The 26,167-nt window shown below is 34.6% G+C and overlaps 3 protein-coding genes across 3 annotated transcripts; all 3 read left to right on the top strand.

Moving 5' to 3' along the window:
* The first annotated feature begins 4,613 nt into the window (after window positions 1-4,613).
* LOC138327098 (ATP-binding cassette sub-family C member 12-like) lies at window positions 4,614-10,939 on the top strand. The gene is made up of 9 exons (XM_069273082.1): window positions 4,614-4,715; window positions 6,184-6,268; window positions 6,742-6,890; window positions 7,610-7,717; window positions 8,182-8,320; window positions 8,627-8,691; window positions 9,891-10,015; window positions 10,284-10,356; window positions 10,688-10,939. The coding sequence occupies exons 1-9, from the start codon at window positions 4,614-4,616 to the stop codon at window positions 10,937-10,939; spliced, it is 1,098 nt and encodes a 365-aa protein (XP_069129183.1).
* Window positions 10,940-11,915: 976 nt separating this feature from the next.
* On the top strand, window positions 11,916-13,963 carry LOC138326882 (ABC transporter C family member 12-like). The gene is made up of 3 exons (XM_069272867.1): window positions 11,916-11,996; window positions 12,834-13,012; window positions 13,580-13,963. The coding sequence occupies exons 1-3, from the start codon at window positions 11,933-11,935 to the stop codon at window positions 13,808-13,810; spliced, it is 474 nt and encodes a 157-aa protein (XP_069128968.1). The 5' UTR covers window positions 11,916-11,932; the 3' UTR covers window positions 13,811-13,963.
* Window positions 13,964-15,285: 1,322 nt separating this feature from the next.
* LOC138327097 (ATP-binding cassette sub-family C member 5-like) lies at window positions 15,286-20,151 on the top strand. The gene is made up of 6 exons (XM_069273081.1): window positions 15,286-15,412; window positions 15,865-16,147; window positions 17,617-17,803; window positions 18,138-18,224; window positions 18,474-18,657; window positions 19,988-20,151. The coding sequence occupies exons 1-6, from the start codon at window positions 15,286-15,288 to the stop codon at window positions 20,149-20,151; spliced, it is 1,032 nt and encodes a 343-aa protein (XP_069129182.1).
* Window positions 20,152-26,167: the final 6,016 nt, after the last annotated feature.

Here is a 26,167-nt window from a genome sequence, read left to right as displayed (position 1 = left end):
CTACTGACATCAAAACCTCTGTTTCCTTGTAAACCCCTAAAAGTTGGATTACTTGAACTGTCTTGAGAAGCTAGTTCTAATTCTTTAATTCTAAGTTCTGTTTCAGCTTGAATTTTTTGCTTCTCTAGCTCTAACATCTGATCTCTCTCTTTTTCTTTTAATTCTTTCTCAATTTCTTTTTCTCTTAACTCCTTTTCTATTTCTCTTTCTCTCATTTCTTTCTCTTTATCTATTTCCATTTGTCTTAGTTTCATTTCATGTTCAAGTTCTATTTGTCTAATTTGAATTTCTGAACTGACTGTTTCCTCTATACTATCTAATGCACTAGAGTCAAATTTGCCATTGTCAACAAAATATCTTATAATTACATTCCTAATTTCAGCTTTCCTCAAATTAGTTTTGATAGTAAGGCCTAAATGTTTACCCAATAACAGTAAATCCTTCTTACTAACTTGCAAAAGAACTTCCAGGGATGGCGCTTTAACAAACTGTTCTACCTGCATAGTAGTCATATTTATCTAGCTGTTGGTTTCAAATGTAAACTCAAAGTTTGTACACAAATTTTGAAAATTTCTAAATTAATTTTTCAAAGTTAGATTTCACAAATTGAATATCGATCCCGGACGAGCCCCCAATTCTGTTACATTAACGAATAACAGAAAGGAGAAACCAGCAGCTAAATTCAAAACACATTTAATTATATATACAATATTATACAGAGATGGTTTACAATATCTAAAGTAATTGGTGGTGGTACAAGAGTAATACGATGATTTAAAGTGTAACTTATCTGTATGCGAATGTCCTGGTATAATCCTTGATCCTTCCAGGTTTCAAATTCACAATAATCACAAATCCACAAGGAAATTGAATGTCCACCGATGATTTGTAAAGTTCCAGGCAATATAATAAATCCACACAAAGTGTTGTAATAATCCACAGATAAAGTCACAATAGCTCTCCCAATAGAATCTTATATGGCGCTGTACAATTCTTGATATGTCTTATTACAGGTCTCATTACAGTTCTAATTACAGTTCTGATTAGCCTTGGACAGCTGGAGTATATATAGCTAAAACCGTAATTCAAGAATATTGGAGAACCTTCTACTTCTAGAAATATCTAACTAAAAACAGTAAACAAGTAAACACACATAACTTTCTGGAAATAGATCATTCTAGATCTTTACTTAAAATCAACATGTTTACAAACATATTTGTTTATACATGATTATATTCTAGAAAGTTCTATAACCTAAATCAATGATATGACCTTCATAGCATGTATTGATAAAAAAAAGCTATAGGAGTTATCTCCCTTATCTCATAACTACGTGAATTTGGCTATTTACGTAAACTAAGTAGATACACGAATACTTATTACCGATAATCAATGTAATTGTCGACTAAATCGGTAGAAATTTCTGCTTAATCTTGAAATCTTCGAAAGTTAATCTTCGCGATTTTTTATTGAAACGAATATTGCAAATTAATCTCCGCGAAAGAAAGTTGATTTACAGTATTTGGGATTCAAAGAGAAAATAAAAAGATGTATATCGGATTTTTATGGTAAGCATTTCATCTACTACATTCGAACTACTAATGGGCTTAATAAATATTTCTCTATGATTTGTATCGGATGAGAGGAAACGCAATTGTATAAGCTGGATTTCCTTTCAGTGAAGGTAAGGGTTCAAGTTCTTTATTATTCTGAGCTAACTAGCTCAGCAGTTCAACTTGAAGGTAACACTAGTAATGATCATCTCATAATTTTCTTTGTTCTGCAACTGTATTCTTAATGCCTTTCAACTTGGTGTTGTTTGAACCTTCTATGAAACTGATAAGTAAAGGAAAGTGTTGGATGATATGGGACATCCGAGAAATCCAAGGCTTATTTTCAAGACCGGGTATTTTCGATTTAGGCTTATCATCGATATTTAAGGATATTATAACATTATTTGGTATGGTTAAAAGAATTCTTTGTCACAGTAACTGACAAACGTTTGTGAGCGAAACATTTTTAGTTTTGCATAACGTTGATAATGTAAAAAGTAATGAGCTTTTTTAAGGTTAGAACGGATATGGATGGCGGAAGTACAGCGATACGGCCCAAAAAACTGTTCAGTGATGAGGGTGTGGCTGAAGTTCATATGGACTCGGTTAATAATAGTGTCCATAGTCCGCTGTTTGAAGACACTCACCACGTTTATCGCCTCGGTAAAAAATGTTATTTAATAATGCAAAGCACTTTCATGTTAAAACTCATAATGCAAGTTAAAACACGCATTTGAGGTTAAAAAAAAATATCTCATAAACGATTCTTGAAATGCAAGTGTACCTATTTTTATTTCAATTAAATACTTTTGAACTTGCATTGTCAGCTTTAACTATTTTTTAAATTTATTATCATGCTCATATTTATTATTGGCATTTGATGATCGATGGAAATACACATGTTGTTAAACACATGAACTTGTTACTTTTATATAGTACAATGTAATGAGATTCCACTCTCTTCTCTTGATATATTCTGTATTTGCATATTGCAGAGTTATCTGCCTTTGTGAATGGGTATTGATTGTGACGTGACGTCATACTTTTCAGAGAAAACGACGTAGATTTATTTCGCTCACAACATAATGACGTCACAATGAATACCTACCCACAAGGGAGGTAACTATGTAATATGCAAAGACAGAATATAACATCATATTCATGGACTGTTGTTAACAAATGATGAATGGAAAACATTTATACCATTGTAACAGAAGTAAGGAAGACAAAAATAAACACAAATCTGTGAAAAATGGAGTTAAGACACTGGTTTTCCTAGGCTGGAGATGAACTAGTCCTGCTAAACTTGACTATATTATTAGGTACGATATTCCAGAGGTTACTATCACTGTCGTTATACCCACACCTAGCTATTTCATAGCAAAACTGAATGCCCTTCATGCGACAGATAACAGATGAGAGTTTGTTTGTCCTATGTCACGTGCTACGTCAAATTAATCGATTGATGATGCACCGTATGGATTTATGGCTTTCAAGTAGGACATCATTATCTGTAATCTTCAAAGGAAGTCTCTGTAGGCTTTTGACTGGTTAGATGTTTTTATTCCTTCAGAAATACCTTCAGGTTTGCTATGACTTAGTTCAGGGGTGGGTATGACGACAGTGATAATAACTCCTGAAGTATCGAAGATGACCGTCAATATTATGACACCTAAATACACATTGAATGTGTTTCAGGGGTACCTTGTTCACGCCATAACACTATACTTAGAAGGACCAGAGTCATCAAGCCTGTATGTCCTTACACTCATAGTGTCTACCATTGTCGCACAACTTCTGAGGACCACATCACACACTTTTATTCTTTTCTATGGCACACAAACAGGTGACTAAATCTGTGAAGTAATGAAAGGTAGCTCGACACAAATAATTGTAATCCCAATGTTTCGCCATAACTAACGTGTCGCCCGTAAGTTATTGGAAAATGTATTTAGTTTCGTTTTCTAAAAACAAAATTCAAAATTATCATAACCGTGTTTATGCTATCGAAATTGTAGTGATAGGTTGCAAGAATGTAACAGCCTATCCAAATTTACGGAAACTGTTAATTTCCAGAGCTCAACATGAAAAAGTTATAAATTGACGTTATCTTTATCCGTCGTGAATTAAATATTTTCATCATTTCTGTATTAAAATTATATATTCATTAGATTTATATCTTTGTGTATGAACTTATTTTAAAATTCTGAAATCAGGACAGAATAGCTGTGTATTGGTTGAATAAATGCCTCCATCCCACCATTCACCACGTATTCCTAAGCGTGATATGAAGGTTTATACGGAAAAAAACCGTTAAAATTCATTCGTTACGTTAACTAGTGAAGACGCATTGCAAATGTAAATATTATAAAACATTGCTATTTTTTCACAAACAGGTTTGAGGTTTCGGTCCGGAATACTTGGGCTGACATATAGAAAACTCCTAAAGTTGAAGAATATGAATGGAAAGACTGCTTCTGAGGTTTAATTGTTAACTGACACCGTATTGTAATTGAAATAGTAATTTACATTAATTTTCATTTTTTTACTCAGAATTGGCTGGTCATGTATCTATACATACAAATTAAGATCATACATGAAGAATAGTCATTGAAAAAAACCCGTTTTTTATATAAAAAATAGCCCACGAGATGTTCAATCTTAAATATAGTGAAATTAATATTTGTTAAATTGTGCTGTAAATGTCTAATATTTACCTATTTTGTGTCACATTTCGTGGTTCTGGCATGGAGCCATTTCACCATCTTGCATTTGTATTTTTTTCTTTGGTACTATTTGTTTATTGATATACATTCATTCATTTTCATTTTGGCATTATATTTGATTGTATATTGTACATTAATTTTCGCACATTACACAACTAAGCTAATTAAGACAGTAATATACTATTATAATTTACCAACAACATTTAGACAATTTACCATTGAGAGTATTTATAACAATGACTTCATTGTAACAATATTCCAGGTAATTACAATAGTTGGGTCGGACGCCTATAGGGTATTTATGAACACCCAGTTAGTCGTGTATTTTGTTGCGATGCCTCTCAGTCTGTTAGTCGGAACAGCCTTCCTCTACTACCTCATTGGTGCATGGTGCTTCATAACGTTTGGGATATTCTTCGTGACCTATATGCTGCAGGTAAATTTTGGCTTTTGTAAATAGGTAGATATTTTGTAAATCTGCATTCATTTTATAATTTCAAATCGTATCCTTTATCCTTTAGCAAAATATTTCTCATGACATTATTGTCAAAAATAATATCATTTTATAAGATACAATGTACATGAAGTTTTGGAAACTAGTTCAAGATGAAATGATCTAATTTTTAATCGAAATTTCACATCTTTTTCAGGTTTTGTTAATGAAACTGATCTCTATTCTTCGACGACAGACATTAAAATGGACAGATATAAGAGTACGTATAGCAAAATAGCAATTGGGCAATTTTTTTTGTCGTGGTAAAATTTATCTAAGTTTTGGAATGTTCTTAAAATTTAAATTACATGATTAAACTATTCCTTGTGGAGAGATCCTATCGCATGGGTAAGCCCAGGCAGCAGACAAACCGCATTCCGGCCAAAGCACGGCCGATTAAAATGAGGCTGAAAAGTAAGGCATTTCACGACTCTGGCAGGTTCTCCAATGTGTCTGTCAACGAAGATCTGACCCGGTATCTTAACGAGCTAGCTTATCATGCTAGGAAACTGTCCCTAGCCCGGAAAATTCTACAAACATGGACCACAAATGGTAAAATGATGATCAAAGACAAAAGATTGCATTGTGAGATACTAACCATGTATTCTCCATATAAACCACCAGACTGCCTGTCTGAGGTGACAAGCGAGCATACTGCAGATAGATATTTGCACTAAAAGTATAGGTGCATATAAAGTGTACGCATGACATATAAACAGTAATAACTGGGAAAGAAAAGAGAAAAAAATCTGTATGGTAATACACGGTTATAACGAACCCCTGGGGACCAACAAAATCACTTCATTATAAGCTTAGTTCGTTATATACATATTACAGATATACATGTATTATAGAATCATGATGTGTTTTAATCACAGATTTGTTGTAAACGTGTTCGTTATAAGCGTGTTTTACTGTAAGTAAATCTACCTATTATAAATCAGTTTTACCATCCACTATAGACCACTTCAATCAATCACATTTCTCAATAGATTTTCCTCCACTGTTTTATCAAATTTTACCTATATAATATTTTATCCAAAACCCTTTACCTCCTCTTTATTTTACTATTCCTACCCGTGTATCTCTAGAAAACTTTCAATAATTTCGATATTTTTAAAACGTTTATCGGTTAACTTTCTATGTGTTGTCTTATGTATAAGTATATATATATAAAGGCAATAATTTGACACAGGTGTCTTAGTCACTTGTTGCTATTTTTCATTATATCAAATGTATATTATTTTGTTGTATCATCAAGAATTCAACTTAAAAAGTTTCCTTTTTCATTTAAATTGGAAGAAACTAACCGATAATATATTTTTTTCTGTAGTAGCGTTGTCAGCCATGTAAAGTGTTTTAAAATGAAAAGTCACAAAGAACATATAAAAATGTTACATTCGTGTTGTAGATACGTAAGATGAGCGAAGTTCTTGCCAGCTTGAAATTAATCAAAATGTATGTGTGGGAGGAAGCCTTCAAACGGTGTATAACAGGTAAGTGTTCAGACTTGAAAACGACCCCTCATAATACAGAAAAAACACGACTTAATTACAAATCTGAATAGAAACTCATAAAAGTTCAATCGTGAAATAAAGAATAATTTGTTTAGGGGGAAATTGAAAAAAACGACGTGCGTTCCGGAAGGCAAAGCGTTCTCTGTGTCATCAACTATCACATCAATGAAGGCCAATTATGTGTCGAGATCTATTCGGTTGTTTATAACAGAATCATAAGTGAATAGCACTGAACTAGTAGAACAAGAAGGCAAATCATGTCTTTAAAAGAATGCATAGAGAGTTTGGTATATGCAATTTACTTACATCGCTGAAATACCGTATGTACATTAACATTAATATTTGTAAGCGTATTTTCGAACGCGTTTCTATGTTTTTATATGTATAACTACCCGAGTATACACGAGTATAGTTTGGAAGAGTACCAGTATACATTTTCATCGTTTAAACAGATATTAGGAAGACGGAAACAACATCAATACGGCGTTCTGTAATATTAGATTTGGCCTCCAACGCAATGATTCCTCTGGCGCCGTCGCTCTCAAGTGTAGCTACCATAGGTTCGTTTTCGTATGCCGGAAATGAACTGACAGCTTCAACGGTAAGTTTATTGACAAATTCAACAGTTCAATCCGTGAAAATAACTGGACTTGGGAATAGTTTGTGTGCTAAAAACCTTCTTGCAAACATATGATGTAATAATAAAGTCCTATAAACGAAGATATTTATTGTCCGATTTCGGCGCAAATTGGGGTTTAAACCATGCTGACGTTATTATCGTTTGGTTCGTCGAAATTTAGATATTATCCTATTGCATCAAAAATTGGTATATGAATTTTGAGGGTTACTAAATACAATGGCATCACTTCCATGGCAACAGACCAGGGGCTTTGGGTTAATCAAAATTAAATATCTGATTACGATGAAAATCGGAACATCGGGGTATTGAGGGATACTGAATGCATTGGCACGACTGTGGGGGCTTTTTGGTTACCCGTTACAATTAGCACTTGTTATTATTTACCTACAGGAGCAAATTACTCGACAACATATACATGCAGGTTCAGATTATATAAGACTACCTACGTTGATATTTGCAGGAGTACTGCATTTGCTATACATTGACGTAGTTGGTTGACGATTGATGAGGTCAGTGTTAAGGGTATCAAACCATATGATTGAAAGAACACACATATTCTAGTATCGAACGATTGAATTGATGAAATTTATTTTAATTTCAACTTAACATATCATATAGACGTTATATATGAGACACAGTACATTTAAATAGTACAGTATTTACAATATCCTATTTTGTAGTGTTTTTCGCTCATTGCTACACTCAGTTTTATGTGGAATGTGGTTAGCAACGTTCCGTTTTCGTCCCGGATATTTGGAGAAACTCTCATCAGTTTTGAGAGGATAAAGGTAAAGCTTTTTACATTTTCAAGACTTTCATGACACCAAAATCTATTGGAAAGGACCATTCTTAATAAAACAATGACAAATAACATGACTATGGAAACTGGATATATTTTTTCTAAATGAAGATAGATGTGTCTTGATACATGCCTCTAAATCCCGACGTTGGCATGGAAATACGTCGTTTTACATTAGTATCTATTTATCTTTATCGAATTGTTTTTTCCATACTAGATATGACTGTCTGATTGTCTGATTTTTTTTCATATTTTACGATATTACAGTGACATTACAAGGGGGACATCGGCAAAAAATTCCTTAAATAGTCAATGAAATCGTGCATTGAAACATATTTTATTTCATGAATTGTAAATATAAATGTAAGCATTCACACAGTTTGGAAGCAATTTATGAAATTAGAAAAATAGTGCAATCAATGCTTCAATAAAATAATTCCATTTTCGACACAGCGTTTTATGCTGGAAGAAGAATACCAAAGACCTGGACATAACGTCATTGATTCCCAGAATTCCATTGAAGTCCGTGATGCAGTATTTATACGGGAAAGCGAGAACAATTTATCAGACAAACAACTGGTCGATGACAACGGTATAAACAAGTTATTTTATTATAGTGTGATCGAAAACCTTAATAAATAAGAAGGAGCATTTCAAGTTAAAGAAAACATAACAAAACAACAATGAAATTAAAAACAAAAAATAACTCAATAAAGAGTTTTGCTACAATTTATATCATCTGTCAAAAATGATATGAGGAGATAAAAATGGAGTCTTCATAACTTATATACTCATATACTTAGTTATATATTCATGTACTCCTTATTTCTATTTGACACATCCTTTTGGTGTGAATTTACACGACCCCATTCACAAATTATATTATTCTTTTATCAAGAACTGAAACACAACTCCTCGATGGGATCGCCAGTACTACAATCCATCAACTTATCAGTCGTCAAGGTAATATTTATATTTTATATTGTATTTAGTATCTACTATGTAGATACATTGGTTCGACGTTTATAAGGATTGAACGCGATGATTTTTAGTCTATCGATGTATAAAATATACACGATTAAGTCTATACATCGATATACCACAGTATTATCACATCCATCCCTATGATTTAATTTCTTAAGTTCAAAAATTACGACAAAAACATTATTAATATACAAAACTAATAGTTTTCTATTTCGCATTAAGGTTTGACGTAAACTAAGTTTTCAACTTCCCGTGAAAATCGTGAAAATTATTTGCATTTTCTCAATTTTCAAGTTTTCTGTTCATTAAAAACATCTTAGAAGTATTTTGAACTCATGCAATTGAAAGAAACTGTCTATAACTATTGTTTATAAAAGGCAATAGCTTCTTGCTTCCTATTTTACTGATCAGAAATTACAGATTTACGTTGGGTTTTTTTTAACTGAAATCGGCGTTATTTTGTTTCAAGACATCGGGTACCTAGCTGGTCGTTTGTTTATGACGTCGTCAAAATATGTCTGATGTTTCGGTGTATAATTTGATACACAAAATTATGTAACCAATAGAAATCACGTAATAGACAACATTATGTAATCAATTAAAAATCGCTTAGCAACCAAAATTACATTATTACTAGTTCATCTTGATTGACAATTTATAGAATATGAATGAATGAATTTAATAGCAGTTAAAATATATCGTAATCATATCATATTACATCGCTATGGTATAAATAATAAGTCAAAGCCGTATTAAACAAGATTTTCTATTATCAGTCGATTGTTTGTCATTTGAGCAGGGACAGTACGTTGGAATATGTGGCACTCTTGGTTGTGGAAAAACCTCCATGTTGCAGGCACTAATAGGAAGGGTAACAAACATATTATTTTTTAAAATCTACATTCAAAACAAAACATGAACAACATTATCAATTCTTTACTTTAAATCATTAATAATAGTTACTATAGAAAGTGACATTGATAGAATACAATAAATGTGATACTGATATAAACACCACGTTAACTCACAGTATTCAAGAAGCATAACTGAATATTTAGCTTGCTTATTATCTACTATAGAACTGTTTAATGAAAAACTCCTTGCCTTGTTTTATTTTCTCTCTCTAAAGATCCAATTTTTATAGAAAAAATAGACAGTATTAAATGTTTCTTATTCAGATACCTCTACATACAGGTCATCTTGCTGTTGCTGGTTCAGTAGCGTATGCTTCCCAGCAGCCTTGGATATTTAATGGAACGCTGAGAGAAAATATACTCTTCGGAAAACCTTACAAACATAACTGGTAAATAATGCTTTAGCATCGACTTGTTATACAATTCTCAATGAACAGAAAGTACTATTACTGGCATTTAGAGAATTTTGTTTCAAAATAAACACATTTATACTATGAAATAGCTACGAATTTACATTATTCGAAGAATGATCTTAAACAAATATTATTTGTAATACGATGGAGCAAAACGATCACACTTGTTTCTTAAATTTTGGAAACGTTATAATTATTCTCAAACACATTTCTGAGAGAGTATAATAATTCGATTTAAAATCAGGTATACTAAAGTTGTACAGTCCTGTAGTCTGGACGCCGATATCCGCCTACTGCCTAATGGAGATTTGTCAGAGGTAATAATCTGCATGCTGTGTCATTGCAAAATATATTACTGTATATGATTTTACTGATAATTGAAATAACAATACATTGTACATGTATTTTCCTATCCAATATTGGGAAAATGCAGCAAACATATTTTCTATCTTCGCTTTAGCTTGAAAATTAAAACCCATTCTAATTGATCAACACATAATTTAAATGAATTGCTGGTATATGATCACTTACGAAAAAATTTAAGATGGCTGACTTACAAGGTGAAATAAGCACTAAATAAGTGTAAGTTATGATTTAATGCAATAAGGTGTTCGTGACATGAAGGTTCAGCAACATATCTCATTACAGATCGGAGATAAAGGTGTAAATCTTAGTGGTGGACAGAAACAGCGCGTGAATCTGGCGCGTGCTGTTTACAGTAATAGCGACATTTATCTCCTTGACGACCCACTGTCCGCCGTTGACGTGCATGTTCGACAACATTTGTTCCACGAGTGTATTGATAGCATGTTGAAAGAAAAAACAGTTGTTTTAGTTACTTATCAATTACAGGTAAAATTCATTGTCATTATATCACGACTCATGCCAATTAAACGTTAAATATTGTTTAATCGTAATTTACTTTCATTAGGAGATCAATTGTTCCAATTAAAATTTTTCCACTGGGTTTGGGTATTTGTTTTCTAGTACATTTAACATTTAGAATACCGTATACCGGATTTTGCGGGACATTTCTATGTTCACGAAAATTGGATATGCGAAATAATAAGAAATGCTTGAAACATATATGCCCTGAAAGTAAGAACGTTTTTACTTTAAAACTGCAAAAATGTTTACCAGCCTATACAATCGGCAATACAGTATATTTTATTGGAAAAGAAGAAATCTTCCAGATTGCACGTATAACTGTTTTATTCTTTGTGTATTAAGTGTTTTAGACAAATGTTATTAGCTAACATATGACTGAATTTAACTACGTTTCAATCCCTTTCATAATGTTTATGTCATATAAAAATACACATGGAAAAAGGGAAGAGATCAGGTTAATCTTGTAATAAACTTTATTAATGATTGCAGTATTTAAAACACTGTGACCGTATCTACGTTATGGACAAGGGTACAATAGTTGAGCACGGTACCCATGGGTTGTTGTCGGCACAGGAAGGACATTACGCAAAGCTGATAGAAAATTTCAACACGACTAATACTAAATCTGCAGGTAATTCGCCAAGGTTACTTAGTGTTGACAATTCTTTCAAGATTTATATAATTGCAATATCTCAAACTGATACATTTTAAAGGCACTCCTTTGTGAAAACTCCATGCGTAAATATCTTGTATACTTTAACGAAAAGTAAACTTTAGTATTTAACGAAAATGCTTATACTCTAAAATATTGCTGTAGGCGATGAAGAAATTAATATGACAACTATATTTTAAAAAGCAGATATGTATAGTAGATGAAAATTTCATTTGAAAAGTAATATATTTTTAATACAATGTGACATCGAATAGTTATATGCTTTATACGAATAATATTAAAATAAAAATTTTAAAATATAAAATACTGCTGCAGGTAATGAAGAAACTAATATGACATCCAATCAACAGCAGGCACATACAAGACTGGAGGATCAATACAGCCCCGATCTCAAAGGTATTTCATTTTTCTAGAATTTTCAGTATAGTTGTTGAGTTTCGTGAGGAGAAAAGTTCGCAATTTCAACACTTATTCGTTGGAGAAATGTTCGCGCATTAAAAACGCCAAATAAGATGGCGACGATAGTAAGCTGGGTTACGGTATATTTGACCAGATATCATGGATATTGAACTTGTCGCAGAACAAAGTGACTCTTACAACAAATATACATAGCGGACATAATTAGTGCACAACCATATAAGGATAAAATAAGACACTAAATAATCCTGACAACTGTAATGACAACCATCTACCATTTAAGTAGTCGGGTTGTAGATATATTTGTAATTAGTCAATGCGACAGCGTTTCCAATCATTATCACGATTATAGTCACTTTAAAGGTCACGAAATGGACAAAGGCAAATGATTTCATCGCCAGGTGGTTATTATACAGAGGTTGTGTTTACATGGGTCATAAAGTGGTCTTTTTAAGGAGATGGTCTTAATACAGAGGAGGCATCTGTCTCTAAGACATATTTTACTGTAATTACCACTAATAGAAAACGTTTTGGGTCTTGGCATCATTTAGTTCACTATAGAGAGCCTGAAACAGCCTCATGATGAATCTTTCTGAAATATTTTGGTAAAATTAATCTTGTGTTGTTGCAACTATATAAATGTAGAAAATGATAAATTTTGTCCGTCAGAATAGCTTGGTAAGGAATAATATACGTGTTTGGTTCTCTTTGTTGATTAACTTGTAATCACTGTAAATTTGTGTCACGGGTCCCATTGTTCTTGTAATCGAGATCTTATTAAATAGATGACTTAATACATGTTTTACAATGCTTTAGGTATCCTGACAGAACGAGAGACCGCTGAAGTAGGCAGCATCAGTAAGGATGTATACTTGAGCTATATACGAGCGGCTGGAGGCAAACTTGTAGTTGTTTTTCTGGTTCTCATGTATGCAGCTTCCGTGTCCTCAGTTGTCATCAGTGACTGGTGGCTTGGACTGTGGATAGAAGATACAGTAAGTGTACCACATTTTATACAAACAAATAGTTCATATGAAATAAATAAATCGAAATATGAATATATTATAATTATATATCAATAAAAACATTTGCCTCAGTTATTGGAAATCGTCGTTTAAAAGCTTAAAGATGCTCTACCTCCATCAGAGCATAAACGATACTCATCATTTAAACAGTAAGTAGATTTCTAATTAACACAAAAAAAAATATTTTGGTTTTGGTGCATGCGCAATCGTTGCTTCATTCCATATAGGACATAGTACCATGGACTTTTTTCAGGATGCAATTAATTATATTTAATATTTTTATTTAGAAATAAAATTAGATCCTCAAATTTTTCAATGGTGGTAATGGTATAAAATACGTAACTTTTCTTACTGAAGAAAAGCATTAATTCTGCTCCTGTTTTTGACAGAGAAAAAAAATTCGTTTTACAGCGGTGGAACATCTTTAAGAATTATTCACGAAGTTATATGTTAGAACATAATCATTTAAATTCTCAATGATCAATATTCAATTACACGTATGCTAATTCCATTAGTACTAAAATGACTTTTCTTCAGACATCCGACAAGGATACATTTGTGTATTCTAGTCCCAACACGACAGGACTCAATGCCTTAAATACTGATAATGCCACATCGCCTTCAGCAGGAAGCACTTCCCTTGTCGAAGATACAGACTGGTTCACTGTTTATGTGTATTCAGCTATAGGCATAACTGCGTTGGCTATATCAAACGCAATTATTGCAGGATTCGTGAGTGATTTATTATCATTTTTCTATGTGAAATAAAAAATTAACATGTCGTATTAGAAAGGTACCAAAACGTAATGTAAATGTATTTTGTGTTCTGAATAATATTATCAAGATTGGTTTATCATTTAATGTAAAACAACAAATAGTCTTCAGTTGGTATTCGTTAGTAATCAGTTTGATAGGTTAAATGCTCGTGTTTTACGAGAAAATTTTTACGTGTGACGTGATTAACATAATTTTTGTGTCACCTGCAACGCAAGGGCGACATTTGGGTATCACTATGTCGGCGTCGACGTCCGGAAAACGGTTTCCGTGCGATAACTTAAGTAATTATTGTCCGATTTCAACCAAATTTGGTATATTGCTTTATGTTAATGAGATATCGGATGACTTTGATAATGGTCAAAATCTGTCAATATTTGCAAGAGTTACGGGACTTTAAATCGTGAAAATAGATAAATCCATGGTTACCGCGCAATAACATACGTATTTATTTTTAACTGTAAATAACTATTTTTGTAAAGCTGTGCAGGCGACACATCCACTTCCGTGGAATTCTTGTATTTCTTAATTGGGACAGGAACAGATTTTAACTTTGAAAAAACGATTTATATTGATTACCAATTTGGCGTGTGTGTTTCGATTTTAAAATTAAAACAATTGTTTTTAGGTTATGTATATCCGTAAACAATTTACATTTTCGACTTTTTCTCCAAAACTACTGAAGCAATTTCAATGAAACTTTATACAAACCTTATAAGGCATTTGTGAATTATATGGTTTCCATGGGGATGTGGGAGGGACCAAAAGGAGTAAAATTGACTAAAATTTCAAAAATCTTCTTCTCCACTTACAGATGTGGTGGAATCAAATACTTTTTCTTCTAGAAAAGTCTTAAGGTCCTTTACAATAATTAATTATAAACTTTATTTATGTCTCTTTAGGGATACATTGGCAAAAAAACTATGGTCGATCGGTCGTGAGGATTTAAAAAAAAATTGTGTCCTTAACTCTAAAATGATGGCCGGAACCGGATTCTGAGATCGAAATCCCGACTTTAAAAAAAAAATCGTAAAAAATTGGTAAAAAAATTAGGGTTGGGGTAAAAAATTAGGGTCGGTCGGGTAACCCTAATAGATATTTTTTTTTTGGCCCAATGTAGATTTTTTGTGATAAAGTATATATTAGAATAGAAGACGAATGGCAATTATCAACATATCACGGTTCAAATTAAAAAAGGAAGGAGAATAATAATAGAAATGATGATGAAAATAAAAAAGAAACACAAGAGGTATCACAGTGTTTTAGTATCATAGGTAGCCTGATCAATCATGGCGAGAGCTAATCCTCAGTGTTGGTCGTATCAACTCTAGCCACGTCAATTGAACTATCAACATGTTTGACCACGCACCATAACCTATCACATGAAATCTCTGATCATAAAATGAGCAAAATAAATACCTTTTGTCTTGTTAAAAACATAACTAACTTTGAAGTTTTCTTTATAGGTAATGGTGAGAGCGTCAGTAAACTTACATAACAATGCTGTTGGAAAAGTGATGAACGCCCCAATGCAATTTTTTGATGCAAATCCGCCGGGGAGAATCATCAACAGGTTCTCACGAGATATAGAAAATGGTATGTTCGCAACATCAACGAGGATTTGATCTGCTAAACGTTTAAATTGATGCGACGTTCAGTTGATTACTTATACTAAAATTCACAAGGTTATAATGCCGTCGTTGTACGTGTAGTCTTAAAGTTTTGCCAAGTATGGTAATATATAATCAATTAATGAACTCGTGGGCGTCAAATAAATGGAGCAAAATATTTAAAGCAGGTAGTGTCATTCGAAGTGGCAATACAACCTGAGTAAAGTACAATTTATCGTCGATTGCCGTCCCCACTTCCGGTGAGTTTGACGTCATAGTTTTACATGATTTATGTCACAATCACCGGAAGATGGGACTTATTGATGGTAAACATCGTACCTTACACAAGTCGCTTTGGTATATCGAAACCCTCCGAATTGCATAACACATTCGTCATCATAATCATGATAATATTAAGAATGCTTCTTTTTGTTACAGTCGATGTATTTATACCTTTAACGTTGGATAATCTATTGCGGATCCTGATCCTCGTAGTTGTATCGTTCATCAGCACAGTCTTCAACTTCCCACTCTACATTCTCATGGTTCTCTCAGCTGGAATTTATCTCTCCGTCATCAACGTTATAGCGTCAGTGTCAATCCGAAATTTCAAGCGTCTAGAAAATATCGTTAGGTCTTCACTTTTAAGTCACGTGACAACATCTTGTAATGGACTTAATACGATTACAGTTTACGGGCAGGAAAAGAACTTCATCGATGGGTAAGCAATAGGGCATGCCATATATATAGTATAGATTACAGAATGTTAGATATTTAATAAACATCGAAAAACTGATCATGCGATAATCATACGAATATTTGTACTGTGTATGGTTGATAGTTGATTATTTGATTTCGTTTTCGGAGATTTGGTATTGGTTTGATTTTGCAGGACACAAAACAAAGAGTTTAATTGGCTTGTACTCGTTTCTTGTATTGTTAATTTGAATTGGTTTTCATATCATAAATAAATAAAATGGTGGTACATTGGTCAGAAAATAAATTGAAGTTCATTGGTATTGGTAATCAAATATAGACACTGAATATTTGTCCGTAAATGGCAATCCATCAATAAGTCCACAGTTTCACACTTGTTGTTCACTATTTGGAAATCCAAATTTGAAATCTGAAATAAATGTCCGATGGTGGACCGTCTTGTCCGGTTGATCGTTGGAATCCAACTGCTTCCAGAATATCAAAACGCGTTTTTATCAAAGAAGTGATTCGACCAGTACATCCTGGTGTTAGATTAATTGCATAACAATTAAAAGACTTGGTGATATAATGTGCGCTTTGATATTATCATAGAAAATTAATAATGAAAAACTTAAATGACATTCATAAAGCTCATGGTGCATAAATATTGACAATAACAAAAATATTTTGATAATTATGTTTTCTTTGTTTTTCATACCAAATCTGGCTTTCTGTTCGGCCAATGATTTACGTCACAATAGAGACATTGGCGTTGCGTATTGATTCGGAAAAAAAGAACCCCTTGAAAAATCGCTAGAATGGTGCATTTTAACAAACTTTATTTTAGCAAATAGATTATAACATTAAAAAAATGGGACTCATTCACCTACCACGTGATACCCGATAACGTTTGTGCGGCGCCAACATCATTTCAGCGGGAATATCACAAAGAACAATGTTCAATCACCACTGGGGATACTAGTCCTGCACAAACGGTATCGGGTATCACGTGGTACATGGATTAGTTCCATATTGTGTTTGCAAGAATTTTTTTTTCCATAACCGGATGAAATTAAAAAAATGTGATATCAATGCTTAAATGAATTAGTATATGATAAATATATATACCAATATGACAAAAAAATAGAAATTGACAGAATATATGCTATTTTAGCATTATTAAAATAGATTCTTTACTTTAATTTACAATGTAGTTCATCGCTTAATACAGAATACTCTTCGTCTAAAATAACACGAAATATTATCTTTTTCATTCGTTCAACTACAGCTGGCTACGATGACCCCAAACATCTGAATAATTATCAAGATAAGGTAAAATAAAACAAGTAAAACAGTACCCTTGTTTCTATCACAGGTATGACCAGTACCCTTGTTTCTATCACAGATATAACCAGTACCCTTGTTTCTATCACAGATATAACAGTACCCTTGTTTCCATTACAGATGTAACCAGTACCCTTGTTTCCATTACAGATGTAACCAGTACTCGGATGACACTACCGTGGGACTTCTGCTGTACTCGGCCTGTGTGAGGTGGATGGGTCTCCGAATGGATATAGGAGGATCTCTGATGGCAATTGTAACAACTATTGTTGTACTGGCCACAAAGGGTTCCATATCTCCAGCCTTGTCTTCTCTGTCTCTGACTTTGTCAATCAACGTATGTGTGATATCAACCACGTTATAGTATCTTTATAACAGGTTTTTATATGTAACTCCATATTGTATTGTTGTTTAGGTTTTGAATGGTAACATTATTTGTAAGAATTGTGGAATATATTGGATTCAGGTTCTGTGCGTCTGTCAACGATTGACTGACTACTGCTCCTAGGCTATTGAAGGTATTTCAGGGAAATTTGCTGGAAATAATCCTTATACAATGTAGATATGCGCAATATCAGAACAAGATACCTCTGCTTACTACAATTGGTCAATTATAAAAAATGTGAAAGATTTCCGTGTAAATTTACAGAATGCTTTAATTTTGTACCCAGGCAGCCTCCCTGATCCAGTTCCTTGCCCGTATGGTCAACGAAACGGAGGCAAAGTTTACATCTGTCGAGCGAATACACGAATATGAGGTAACTCGAATCGATATTTTTATGACGCTAGTAGAACAGCGTACATAACTGTAAAGTATTTTTAACTGATACGGTACCTATTACGGTATTTTTTTATATTAAGACAATAACCTTGTAAAAGTTGATATTCTGATCTATCTGACTTACTTCCCTTCATACTTCGCGGGTGTATGTGAATTGCAGTCATACCGATATTACAAACTTTATACAAATATAATATTTCTAAATTGTGTACGATACGTATTTCAGAATCTCAAAATCGAGGATGACGAGGACACCATTCAGGTAGAAGATAAATGGCCAAATCAGGGAGGGGTAGTGTTTTCAGATGTAGTGCTGAGGTATCGGACGGACATGGACCCTGTATTACATGGCATTAACTTTAAAATACAACCAAGGCAAAAAGTTGGCATTGTCGGCCGAACGGGTGCAGGTAAGGCAAGATCTGCTCACACTGATTTTCTCTTAAACAAGAGAATAATACAAACGATTTATGTATGGTAATATTATTTTACTGGTAAACTAGTACAACTGTCATATGAAAGTGTTGGCATACATGTTCTGAAAAGGTTGAGAAAATTTGACGAGTTGGTCATTTATGGTTTAAATAATTGATAAGCTTTGAACTTCGATGTCGCTCATCCAAAGTAATTTTTTACCGACTAATACACAACAATGAAGAACCAACAACTTTTGTGAAACAATTTATTTTAAGTAACATTGACCTTTTCACCCCAATTCAACTACAAGCTGTATTTTCTCATATGCTACGAGTGTATGAAATTTGATCAATATCCATTGATGTTTTTTTCTCAAGTTATCGTCTAGAAAATAATATTTTATAAAACAATCTAATTTTAGTAGCAGTGACCTATGTAATTGACCTTTTGACCCCAAATCAAATCCAAAGTTATGTTATCCCCTGTGTTATCTTTGTATAAAGTTTGAACAAATTTCGTTGTGTTCTTAACTTATCATCCGGAAACTAAAAGGATTTATGAAAATAAATATCTTTTTTTTTAGTAATAATGACCTTTGTAGTTGACCTTTTGACCCCAAATTCAATTCTAAACTGTATTTTCTCATATGCTACCATTGTGTGAAGTTTGAACCAATACTTATCGTCCCGAAAAAAAATTGTGAAGCAAACTAGTTTTAGTAACAATGACCTTTAGACCCCAAATTCAATCCCAAGCTATGTTCTATCCTATGTTACCATGTATAAAGTTTGAATACATTCCGTTGATATGTTCTCAATTTATCTTTCGGAAACTTAAATTTGTGAAACAATCTATTTTTAGTACCAAGGACCTTTTTAGTTGGCCTTTTCACCCCCAAGCTGTTTTCTCATATGCTACGAGTGTTTGAAATTTGATCAATATCCGTTGATGGTTTTTTTTCTCTCAAGTTATCGTCTGGAAAATAATAAAACAATCTAATTTTAGTAGCAGTGACCTATGTAATTGACCTTTCGACCCCAAATCAAATCCAAAGCTATGTGATCCCATATGTTATAAAGCTGATTTTTTTTCTCAAGTTATCGTCTGCAAACGAAACTTTTTAAACAATCTATTTTTAGTAACAGTGACCTTTGTAGTTGACTTTTTGAACCCAAATTAAATTCCAAATTGTATTAGTTTGGTCAAAATCCGGACAGACCGAGAGACGGGAACTCCCTCCGATTTCACCGGCAGGGGACTAACTATACTGATGATAAGGTTACACGCCATATGATTCGTCTATAAATTTTGCTTCGTGTTCAGGAAAATCTTCATTGGTTAGTGCGCTCTACAGATTGGCAGATCTATCGGCAGGTCACGTGTTCATTGATGACGTCAACATAAGAACTGTATCTCGGAAAACTTTGCGAACGAATTTGTCCTCAATTCCACAAGACCCCATTCTGTACGCTGGCACCTTAAGGTAAGTCTGTCCAGCATCACTAATAATTTCTGAATATAATGTATTTCTAAAGGCAACTATCTATAATTCTTATTTCAAGACTTGTTCCAAACTACTCACTACATGTACAGCAATGGCAAAATTTTCTTAATTGAAATCAATATTTACAAAATTTACCGCCATTTGTTGATACTAAATAAGATACAACGTGAAATAATATAAAAGCACACTGCATGTTTTTTTTAGTTATGTTGATTATAAAGACACCTGTTTTAGAAGCCACTTTTGCTTTAAGGTATAATCTGGACCCATTTGAAAAGTATTCTGACGCGGAGTTGTGGGCAGCGCTGGATCACGTTCATATGAGGAAACGGGTAAAACGTTTGTTTTTTTTTTTTTAACAATTTACTAAACATAATAGCATTAACAATTGTACCACTAACGACATTTTCATATTTGCAAAAAGCACTTAAAATCTACATTCTGTATATAAACCATATCCGATACAAATGTGTCATTAAACAAGGTAAATTTGATAAACGTTTTTCAAATAAACAAAGTACACAAAATTGGTTATATTGATTGCACTACTTTAAATATAATTTACCATTAAGAATCTAATTGTGTATTTTTCTCTGTTCAGATTGATCTCCTTGGCCAGACTCTAGATTTACATATCGAGGAAAATGGAGAGAATTTTTCAGTGGGAGAACGCCAGTTAATTTGTTTGGCACGTGCAATTTTACGCCCAACTAAGGTAGGATACTAACGAAAATAATACCGAAGAATTTTCCGTTATATTATAAATTCTCATTTTTATTTTGGCAATCACACTAGTCTTCTCACCACTACGTTGCAGAACAAAAAACACCAACACGCAAATATACATTTGCCGATCTAGCCCGTCCCGAAATATAGTATACCATCGTCCAAATACATAACCAACTTGTGACCTAACGCACGAACAGATTTAACTACCTCCTTCAAAACCTTGGTAAACACATAACCTGTTGTGGAAATCCCGAACGGTAACACATTGAAGACAAAGTGACGCGTTTTGCCTTCTATTGGGAATTCAAAACCAAGAAATTGCCTGTGCTCCTCGAAAATTTCGATATGATGATAAGCGGACTTCAGATCGAAAGTAAACCAAAAATCCCCGAGTTGAAAACCATCCCTTGCCACCCTTGTATCATCGTATTTGAACATGAATTTATGCAAATACGGATTTATGTGTCTGCAGTCCAAAACGAAGCGGGGCTTACCTGTTTGATTGAAGGCTACGGTGAGTGGGTTTATGATCGTGGGCTGTAACAGGACTTCCGATACACACCCGAGACCGAACAACTTTTTGATTTCGTTCTCCACAAACTCGTGATTATCCCTCGCTGTCTTGTTGTTCGACAAAGCAACCCGTGGCGGGACTTCCCGAAAAGGCATCTTATAACCATCTTCTATGATAGATAATACTACCTCACTTGTTACCTTTTAATCGGTCTACAGGTGTATGTGGACACACGTGCGATGTACCGTTATCGCCAATGAAACTAGTAGCATGCCCTGGAGCTCTTACCACATCGTTCACATGTACGACAGATTCTTTCTCATGCATATTAGACAAAGAACTACTTATCTTATAGCCTGATGCGCTTGATGCGGCTCCTTGGACACCCGGACACTCCTGTCGCCAATGTCCGGCCTTCCCACACGCGAAGCCGGGCTTAGCTCCGCCCCTCGGGAACGGACTCGTCATATCTTGAGTAGCACAACTGGTAGTCGTCTGGGTCCTGGGATCGAAATGATCCCGGCGATATGGTCCAAAGCGGCTCCTTCCCCTGCTTGACTTCATCTTATCAGCCTTAGCTTTTTAGCGGCTCTGGACCTAGCTCGGTCCATCTTTCGCTCATCGTCGGAGTCTGACGCAATGGGGTTCGCTACATATTCGTTTTCCAGACTGCGTCAGAACTGTCAGCGAGCTTAATAAGCTTATTGCGATAGTCCAACCTTCCTCTATCTTGGTTCTAGCGATGTCGGTGTCCGTCAAAACGACGTGAACAGCGTCTGACAGCTTTACGCGCACTTCCGAATTAAATTTGTATTGTTCCTCACAACTGCGTTTCTTAAAATTATAGGTGTCCGAGCTCTGGATTGTCTGTTAGATTTTATCCAAAGAAGCCTCCGAGGATTCACATATTTTCTTTTCAAAAGAATTCAATTTTTGGGAAATTAAATTGTCCAAATGGCCAAGTATTTCATGTTGTGACTTGCCAACCGCAGCCTGTACCTGTTCCGAAATACGTGAAGAACGGGTGGTATCTTCTTACATAGCGAAGAAAAACCAGAAATCTCACCAATTGTAACTTCTGAAAAAACCGAAAACGTGATCGCACAGGTAGACGGAAAGCTAGAGAATTACTTCACCCCACGTGTCCCTACCGAGGACTTCAAATCGCATGTGCACTACGTGTCGGAGAAGACAAATAATTCTCGCTATACTCCCGAAACGCTGGAATATTAAATTCTTCTCTCCTGGAAAATATATTTTTTGTACCTTATTATCATTGTGCTTTATTCGAATAAGGTCATAAGTATTAAATGAGGTAATATTTTGGTCTATTGGTGTATAATAGTAACAACCAGTATAAAGCACTGAAATATATTTTGTATATACCAATTCTTAATTTACTGCAGATCCTTGTACTGGACGAAGCAACAGCGTCGATAGACACGTCTACAGACGCTATGATCCAAGAGACGATCCGGGAAAATTTCTCCGACTGTACCGTCTTGACGATCGCCCATAGACTCAACACAGTGCAACATTGTGACGTCATACTCGTCATGGAAGCAGGTAGAATACTAGAACTAGGGAATCCACAGGCTTTGATGAAGGATCCAGCCTCGCTTTTCAGAAATATGATACAAGCCCAAACAGTGCTTCATCGAGATTCTTAAATTTGTTTGGTCTATAACTTTAGCTCTTTTTGACAAAGTCAAAACTGTTAAGTGATATGCATGTACACATTTTTTTCCGTCTGTCTGGTTTTTTTCCTCAATTTTACCCCGTTTAAAAAGTTGCAGCACTGGAATTATTTTTTATTATAAAAGTAAAAAATATTTTAACGTTTACACGTGAAATGTAGGCTCGAAAGATGCCTAATAATTCCGAACTCTTTCGAACACCAGAGTTGTGAAACCAGGAGAAAAAAGTCAACATTTTTACATAAACAAAACATGTGGTCGACCTCTGCAGACTGGATCTATAAAGAAAATAATGCTCGCACATTACCATATTTGATACACACATTATTTAACGGCAATGTGTGAATTAGATGTTTCAAATGCTCACTCTGTGGACATATACCAGCATGATTGGCTCATATTAGCCAGAAGGAAAACGTAAACAAACACATGTGTGCTTACGTTAGTTACCTGGCTCATCACGTGTAGGTCAGTCAAGTGATACGATTCGAAATTCCGACAAAACCCGAAGGTACTTAACATGGCGGTGATTGACTAGGTGCTTTATTCAAAACCAGGAATACGTGATCCTTAGATTTCGGCTCTCTTATAGGCCGACATATGCTTTTTAGGAGCTAAATCATCAAGTTACATGTCCATTATCAAAGATCAAATGTTTAAGCGACATATCGTTACAGTGATATTAGCATGAAATATAACTCTTTTTTTCGTTTCAAATATCACTGTTGTCTATTTCCGTCTGACTTATATACTGAGCGCCGATGAAAACGCAACACTGTTATAATATGCAAAATTTAATGGTAACAAAAATTGTACAGAAAAAAAAAATCTTAATTTCATTACAAAGGTATACATTTCGAGAAGCTTTTACTACCAGTGAGTTAGTCAAAGATTGCCCGTGAATGGGGATGAGGCAAACATTTCAACGCTACCCCCCCCCCCCCCCCCAATTCATTTTCACACTTTCAATATCTGATGTGGCCACCATTTGCCTCCACATAAGCACGACACCTACATGGCATGTCGATTTTGCGGTTGTGGCTGACGTCGTTTCACAGCTTGACCTAACTGGTCCCACAAGTGTTCAATCGGACTGAGGTCAGGGGAGAAGGGAAGACCAGGGCAGTGTTTTTGTATTTTAATTCAATCTTCAAAGGGTAAAAGAACATTTTGACTATAGTAAACAACTCGACCTACTGACAATTTGAAGCACTCTCCTGATCGCACTTTCGCCAATTTCTGACCTCGTCGAAACAGAAATGATTTTACCGAAGTAATAACAAAGAGGGCCACCTTGTTTTCGGGTCAGTTTGAAAATGCAAAAGGCCGTCTGTCGGCATCTTGGTTTGAGTAACCTATTGATGACATTCAAGGGAGATTTCTCCGGTGCTTTTTTTTACAGAAATATTGATTACAAACTTCATTCATCAAAATCAAAGGAGGTCTTTTTGTTTCATTCAGACAAGACCGAAAATGCATTCGGCACAACTAGGGACCAAGGATAGTAATTAAAATTCTAACGTTACTGGCTGGCGACCAATTTTCGCTATCCCATGTCCATAAATAGTCATATTTTGATAGAAGACGCTACCATACTGGTTTCCACAAAATATTGCATGAATATTCGCGTGTAATTATACAAATACACGTGATGGCGAGAACGTGCACTTTACAGGAATTGGTCACTGACCACATAGTGATAACAAGAATCATCTTATGATGGTAAAAATCAACTTCATCAGTTTTTAAAGCTAATGATTTATATATTAAAGATCTGATGAAGATACGAGCGAACTCACTTTAGTTGTATTTATACAGGGTGTCCCAATTGTAACCCTAGAGAGGTAGGCAGACTGGTAGACTTGCTTAAGTCCCCAAGAATACCATTAGTGATAGATATGATATTTGAATAACAGGTATTGGGGTACCTGTTGAACCTTGACAGAAGTTGTCATGTAAATCGTGTAAAACTAGTGTGTTTTATTAGAGTACACCATGTATATATTTATTAGGCTGTGTTTAAAGTGAACAGTCGGGCAAGGATAGTTAAAGTCTATAAAAATGGTGTGAATGTATCCAGTATAATTTCTTATGAAATAGAAAAATAAAATCTCTCATCAAAAACTGTCTGCGTACAAAGAAATTAATTTAACGTATAGGAATCCTAAAACGTCATCCCGGCTGACTATGTCCATGGTTACATTTCCACGCAGCCTCGCTTTTAATGCTTTCAACTTTTCTTTATTTCAATGGTCAGAACTGGGAAACGTAAGCAGAACTTGACCGTCGTATTAATATGTGAGAACTTTTGGAAGGCCAATGAACGCATTTAGACTGGTTTTCTTTGCCCGACTATTCACTTTAATTTCATAGTGCATTATTGTAGTGTATATAATGTTGCTTAGTTCTAGTACCGATGTGTGTATATTTAAAGGTCAGTAACGCGGAATTGTTTACTCATGCTTGCAGTCAGAGTTAGGTTGTTGTGTAAGGCATGGAGAAACTAGGTGACCGAAATATCAGTAAATTGTTACGGCACCTACTTAGTAGCGACTACGTGGGATGTTCTGAAAAGCATGACAGGGCATCGCACGGTCTATGCACGTGTTAAACTAAGTGACCAACTTATTAGTTAATTGTTACCGAATAGGTATTGTAGGGACTGCGTGGAATGTTCTGGAAGGAATTACAGGACATCACGTAGTCCACACACCTGTATGACGGCACAGTATAGTTTGTGCAAAATGTGCATATTACAGGCGGTTCTGTCCAGTCAGAAAATCAAAACATTTCTATTTTGGTAAGCCTACATCAGGCGCCGGTAAGGCTGTATTCTGAATTAAAATTAGTAAATTTTGACAGTTTATGATGAGCTGGGTAACCTTTGGGGCAAGTATTGTCCCAGCAAGGCACGCGCACCAGTCACGTACCCAATCATTATAAAGAGAGGGCCGCAATAGGCCCAGTCAGACTGATATTAGACCGAGACTGAGGTTTGAGACTTGACTGGGTACTTCCGCCTCACACACATTTAACATCTGCTCCGCTAGGGCCACATG

This window comes from Argopecten irradians, chromosome 7 (assembly GCF_041381155.1).
Source record: "Argopecten irradians isolate NY chromosome 7, Ai_NY, whole genome shotgun sequence".
In the NCBI taxonomy this organism is placed as follows: domain Eukaryota; kingdom Metazoa; phylum Mollusca; class Bivalvia; order Pectinida; family Pectinidae; genus Argopecten; species Argopecten irradians.
The sequence above is the reverse complement of the archived record's forward strand: the minus strand, read 5'-3'. Positions and strand labels throughout refer to the sequence as shown.